Source organism: Patiria miniata, unplaced genomic scaffold (assembly GCF_015706575.1).
Source record: "Patiria miniata isolate m_02_andy unplaced genomic scaffold, ASM1570657v1 HiC_scaffold_14, whole genome shotgun sequence".
Lineage (NCBI taxonomy): Eukaryota > Metazoa > Echinodermata > Asteroidea > Valvatida > Asterinidae > Patiria > Patiria miniata.
In genome coordinates, this window is record NW_024037052.1 from 10,368,009 (window position 1) to 10,374,751 (window position 6,743).

Here is a 6,743-nt window from a genome sequence, read left to right on the forward strand (position 1 = left end):
ACAATGTTAAACAAAAACCAAAGAGTGTCCCCATGTTTGTACAGCAATTCTGAGGCTGATAAAGTCTTAAAGAACAATTTTCTTATTTCATATATTTTGATCACAGTCTGTATGTACATAGGTCTATTAAATTTCAAAATGGTGTTAGCTGTGTTAAATATGGTTCAATACATGAAATTATTAAAGCTGATATAACACAAGTAATTTTTTGTATAAATTGTGACATTGAAAATGTATGTTGTAGGATGCCCGTGTCCATGTCACGATATAGCAGTCATGATAGCATTCACATAGCATGCATCATAGCATGCGAATGCTATTCTCATAGCATGCGAATGCTATTCTCATAGCATGCGAATGCTATTCTCATAGCATGTGAATGCTGTTATAGCATTCACGTTTGCATGCCTAAATAGCATTCTCCATAGCATGCGAATGCTATAGCTCATTTACGCAATTCGGGCTTCTGACATGCTATAAAACTGCTATCTGATTGCTATCCTCAAGGAATGCTATGAAAAATGCTTTAGGAAGTACAGACATGGCTTTTTGTGAATGCTATCAAATGGCAGTTCTCATAGCATTCGCATGTTAATTGCATGCTAAAGGAATGCTAAATGACTGCAGTCAAGTTTGGTAAGGGCCATTGTGATTTCAGTACCGCATCCACCTATCAGATCCACAAAGCTCTCATTTCAATATTAAAAAAAAAAAGAGTTGGGCAGTGGCTACGACACCGGTACCGCTCCCCGATTTCGTGATGCTACAGAACCGGCAGTAATAAAACGCACATGCGTCTGAAAGAATGTTGCAACCTGATGCCACTTTTTCCTTCATATACATTTTGTATCATCTCAATAAAGGTCAATCATTGCAAAAAATTGAAAAGCCATGAATCTGGGACTGAAAAACATTTCCAATTTTGTCAGAAAATATACTTATAACATTGTCTTGACTCTCCATAGACTTTGTACACAACCACTGAAGTGGCCTCTGGATACTACATTCTTTCTCGTGCGTCAGTCGTTCGGAATTGGTTCTCAAACTACTCCAAAGCCAAATAAAATAAATTTAATTTTAATTAATTAAGAAGTACAGACTTGACGTTTTTGGGAGGATAAAACATTGATCCTCACCAGGTATCAAACCCATAAGCATGACCTGGTAATCATAAGATACCACCGCTACCCACTAGAGCATCGAGGCGCTTTAATGGCTACCAAAACTTTAAACAAATATAACATGATTTCAAGTGTACATCAAGATCTGATGTCATTTGATATAACTGCTGGTTCTGTAGCCTTGTGAAATTGGGGACCGGTTCTGTAGCCACTGCCAAACAGTTATTGTATAGTTGCTCTGACTGAACATTGCATTTTTTCAATATGGTTTTCATTCAACACGAACATTTGAGATATTTACAAAAATAAAGAAGCATCCACACCTCGCATCTATAAAACAGATATATACACAGGTCATTCTGAAACATCTTATTGTTAATAAATCGTTAAAAGTATTCATATTTTTTACACTTTTTTACTGATACCCTTTGTCTAAAAATCAGTGGCAAGTTCGAAGGACAGACATTGAAATTAACTTTAGTTATTTTAAAACAATGTGATAAATACAAATACCATTTTACAACTGTTGGTACATACAATGGATGCATCCACTCAATACTGACTGCATACATGTATAGTGCCCCGTCACCCCTCCCCAATGTGCACAGCTTTCCACTTCTGTCTGGTACCATTCAGAGTACACAAAAGGTTGGTTCGTATTCTCAGCACGAATGCAATTGAACGCCAACGCAATTTTGTGATGGCACGTCAAGTTTTTGCAGTGAATTTGCAAACGTTTATCACATTTATCTTGGTAATTTTCGCAAAGAATGTAGTGTAATGACGTCACATTGTATGAATTACTGTTATTGCTCTGACAATGATTGCTATTGGATCCATGCACTTCAAATCAAAAAGACACTACACACTGGCCAAACAACTCTTTGGCATTGTTAATTTTCATCGACGTATTTAAGCACTGTATACTCACACAATACGAGTATAAACAGTGTTTATACGTCGGTGAAGGGCAAAACCCAAATATTGATGTACAATGTAGCTAGGGCCCCCCAAAAGTCTTCGGTTTCTGGTATGGAGCTTGCCCCAAAAGTGGTGCGACGACGCGGCTTGCCCCCTTTTTTCCCCTTCAAATGTCGGTGGATGACTGCATATGGTGCCGACTAAATTTAGTGCAAAATATACGGGGGCCAAGAGAAGCCACATAAAGCTTATACTCGGTCGTAACCCCATCTAAAAACACGTTAAAATTTTGCAGCAACAGGATTCCAGTCAAAACCAGTGAGTTTAGCGGTTTTCAAACATCATCTTACATTGAAAAAAAAAACTTGTTAGTTTTGCCGAACCGCATGGCAACCGTGACGTGCGCGCAGACCAGAAACCGGATACTTTTTTGGCCTAACCATGCTATTTCATTAGATCTTGAGAGTTTCACTTTCAACCCAACAAAGCAAATGGGAAGTATCATAAGATAAGGAAAAAGCATTAAAAGTAATGGATTCTAGATGTTCTGTGGTGCAATCTTAGGTAATATCGGATAACCTGAGCAAAGATTATCATTTAAACCACCTGAGCTATAAAATCACACTGTGGGCTACAATATTTATTGCGGAACAAAAAAAAATGGGGGGGGGGAGAAACAGACATTAACCATAGGATACCACAACCTCCCCCTTTAAAAAAAAAAGGGGGGGGGGGATAAGACTAGATTTTCAGAGTCCTTGTGCCCAAGTAGAAATCCAAATTGTGGAAGTGATTGGGAAATTGACCGTCAGTTTTTGACTGAAAATAATTGACTGACTGCCGTGCCATTATTAGTTAATGCACTCTTGAGAGTGAGTTATTTGTTGTTCTTAAATCACTGAGCCTGTTATTAAAAATCAACTACTGACAGCTTAATTCTTAATGCCACAGAAGCAATCTCCTAAATCAAAGAATGTATGTCACAAGTTGAAAACTTCCTAAGGATGTCAGTAATGGGACAGTTGTCATTGAGTCAGCAAAGTCCTACACGTGAAGCATGGTGTCAACCAAACCTCATTATGTTTCAAATATGTTTTTGTTAATTCTTGTTTTTTTTCCAGATTTTGATGACCTGGACACCAACAGGTTCTGTTCAGTGATGATGACTAAAAAGAAATGCGGGGATGTCTTAATGCCATGGTTGGATGACAAGCCATTGGAAGAACTCAATGTGAGTATATTAAGTACATGTTGTACTTTTCATACCAGCAGATAGTCTCACCGTCAACGCCGGCCTCTCTCACCGTCAACGTTAGCCTCGCCGTCAACGCAAGCCTCGGCCACCACCACCACCAGATGTGCGCAAGAGGAATGGAAGTGGTTGGGAGTATGTTCCCATATCAGCTGCACAGGAGACCACTGCTGCAATGGAGAACTCTGGCCGGGGGAAACGGCGGCATTTGAAGAAAGTTTTGAAGGACTTTGACTATAGTTAAATGTCAGCAGTACATGGGGAGGGGGCTTTATACAATATACACTGTAATGCTAATACACTTCGCACAAAAAAGGAATTTCAACAGTTTTTGTAATCATAGTAGTTAGTGTCTTTAAGGAACTGTCCTATTGATCAACTTGACACGCTGTCTACAAAGAGAGCTTGCAATTGTACCAATCAACTCCAGCCAATAAGGATCAACTACAACCCTACTTTGAGCATCCTGCACATCCAGGCACATCGGTCTATGTGTTTCTTTGATCCACCTCATATGATCAAGTCATCTGATGGGAAATGCTTAAGGGTCTGATATGAACAGCCTTCAATAGACTCAGTAACTCACATCTGAGTTGTTGTATTTTACAGTGTCCTGTATTGTGGATGTGGATCTGTATTGTAGTACATGTAATAAGAAGCTTGTTAAATATTGCTAATTATCCTCAACCGCAGGTTGTCATGATTTTGTTCTTTTTGGACTTTTCACCGGGAGAGATGACACAGTCAAGATGCGCGCAGCCGAGATGCGCGCAGCCGAGATGGCCATGGATAGGCACCAGCACAACAGACAAAATTCACCCTGGACATTGACATCCCAGGAGAAGAAGACAGCAGATGACAGACTTCTACAGGTCAGAGTGCTGTGCACAAGGCTGCCATCCCAGTTTAGCACTTCTGCATTACCCTACATGAAGTGCAGTGATTGGAAAAAGGTATCTTCAGGAACCTTTTTGCACGCCCCTTCTTAAAATTAACTTGATCTCTTCCATGCAGTTTACATTGTGGCATGAAATTGAATTCTTGTATGAATATGAAGTAACCCCATAGGTCAATAATGCACACATTGCATTAGGCATACAACTTAATTCTTTACATATCTTTCATTAGAGTTGGCATCAAATAGCATTCTCAAATATGCCTTCCGGGATATGTTTGGTGACAACCAGCAGCAGACATTCTTCCAGCTTTGTGATGTACTTGCAGAGCTCATGGACCACAGTGTGGACTTGACCTGCCTTGCCATACTGGAGGAAGACATGCACCATGTGCCAAGTCTCATTGAGAGAGACTTTCCACTTGGCATCCAGGTTAGTTTACCCAATGTGTACTTTTTTGCCTAAATGTGGGGCTCCTATGGTCATGTAAAATCCGGGGGAAAATGGTTCTCTTGGAAAGTCAGATGGAAAAGTCATGGAAAATGTGGAAAAACATAATGTCGGAGAAAAGTAATGGAAATCAAGGTCGTGCAAGGGTTACTTTTGATGGCCACTTTTGATGTTATAACAAAATAATGACAAATTGACAGTATTAATCAAAACTTATTTTTTGGTTACCGGTAGCTCAAGATCATACAAAACAACATTTCTCTGCAAAATGGCCACCTGCAAAATGGCCTATTAAAGGTCATTGCAATTGTCATGTTTTAGTCCCTAAAAGTTAAAGGATTTGGCTTTCTGTTTTCTTTGGGAAGCCTGACAATATTTTTCTTTTTAAACAGCTGTTGTAGAGTTTTCACAGAAACATTTGCCCAAAAAAAATCATTAAAACATTTTTTTCCAACCTTTCTTTTCATTAAGACATTGTGCATGTACATCATGCACCATGCATGTGCAACTCTGAAAGAGTTTGGCCCCGCATCGTCACAATGGATGTACGGATTCGAACGCTTCATGGCATTCCTGAGAGGAGGAATTCTGAACAGACGGCTGCCAGAAGCTAATGCTATAGAAGCATACAGAGTGAGTACCACATTAAAATCAAAAGGAATGTTTCCAATGAAGAGCTGGACTAATCAAGTCTACACAATCCTAAAACTTGGAATATACAGCATCTATTCACATGCATTTTTGACAGCAGTGTAAGGCTAATGAACTCTTACCATTAAACCCTCACCATCCTGAATCCTCCAATTTTAATCTGCTGCTATTTAATCACACCTTAGGGAATGGTACAGTCCTGACATTTGAGACAACATGCTGCATGGAACACATTAAGCTTTAAAACCATGCACGGTATTAACTTTTCATATTGCTCACCTTTCCAGTCATAGGCAGCAAACTATTTTCCAATTACCAATATATATCTACATACATTTGTTTAATGTTTTCATTCACATTTCATATACGAGTTCAGCCAGTTTATTGCAATGGCTGGCCTACTTCCTGAGGGAAGCATCTGCACAAGCAACACCTTGACAGTTCTGGCAGCCACAGAAGACCAAAACAAGGATGACATGGGAAATGCATGCATTTTAGTTATACACAGATTTCCAACTTCCATTTGTATTGTTAAATGCAGCAAAAGTTCTCAAAATCTAAAGAATGGCACTTGACAATGAACTCGACAGCATGGGCACACTAATATTAATTGACCCGAGGATAATCAAGCAAAACAGCACGAGTTGTAGAACACTTCTAGAGCAAAATGCAAAAGGCCAGACAATAAACCTTTGGTTCGGGTCACCCGACTGACCCTTTTTTGAAGACAGTATAATGAGACCCCACAAAATTTATTTGATTGCTTATTGGAAGAACAATTATGCAATACCACCTTCCGAACATAATTTGTCCAAATTGTCAATTACCAAAATTCTTTTTTTGGGGGGGGGGGGAATTTATCAGCCAATGTTTTTTTTTCATTATGGAAATTGTTGTGGTTAAACATCAGTTTGTGTGTATTGTTCACATGTCTGATCCGACGCTTTCAATTGAAGATGCTGCACACTGACATTTGGACTGATGCTTACTCGAAGCAACAAGTGCGTAGCGGCCAAAATACTTGGCAAGGTCCAGGATAGTTCATAGAATTTAAATTTAGTGTTTATATCCAAAAGAATAGTAGCAACTAACAATATAAGCCTGGCTAAATCAGGGTGCTGATGAGGCATTCAGTACAGAAGGATATAGCTGTAGGCTGGTGATTATTAGTACTTCTTGGGAAGCTTTTAGGCATGCGATGGCATGCCTCAAATCAGAGTCTGCGAACTTACTTTGGACGTAAAAACATAAAAAGGAAGTAGATTGTAATGAAATGTATGCATGTATATGCATGCCAATTTATTATTGACTGTTGTTTGGGTTGTATTTTGTAGGTGAGAAGAGCCACTTGCTAGAAGGGAAAAAACCAGTTCTGGCAGTTGACGATGCTGAGGACAAGCATTTCCTGCAGTCCATGGGGATGCAAGTGTCTTCTGCCAAAAAATCTTCATG

General features: G+C 39.3%; 1 protein-coding gene across 1 annotated transcript; it reads left to right on the top strand.

The window, feature by feature from the left end:
* Positions 1 to 617: 617 nt before the first annotated feature.
* On the top strand, positions 618 to 5,866 carry LOC119721750. Its single transcript, XM_038191716.1, has 7 exons — positions 618 to 636; positions 3,164 to 3,273; positions 3,315 to 3,429; positions 3,988 to 4,247; positions 4,425 to 4,622; positions 5,112 to 5,273; positions 5,654 to 5,866. Exons 1-7 carry the CDS (start codon positions 618 to 620, stop codon positions 5,864 to 5,866), a joined length of 1,077 nt encoding a protein of 358 aa, XP_038047644.1.
* Positions 5,867 to 6,743: the final 877 nt, after the last annotated feature.

Coding starts and splice junctions, on each gene's coding strand:
- LOC119721750 (XM_038191716.1), top strand. Junction 3,430..3,987: donor AGGAATGGAAGTGGTTGGGA/GTATGTTCCCAT, acceptor CCTCAACCGCAG/GTTGTCATGATTTTGTTCTT. Junction 4,623..5,111: donor ACTTTCCACTTGGCATCCAG/GTTAGTTTACCC, acceptor CTTTTCATTAAG/ACATTGTGCATGTACATCAT.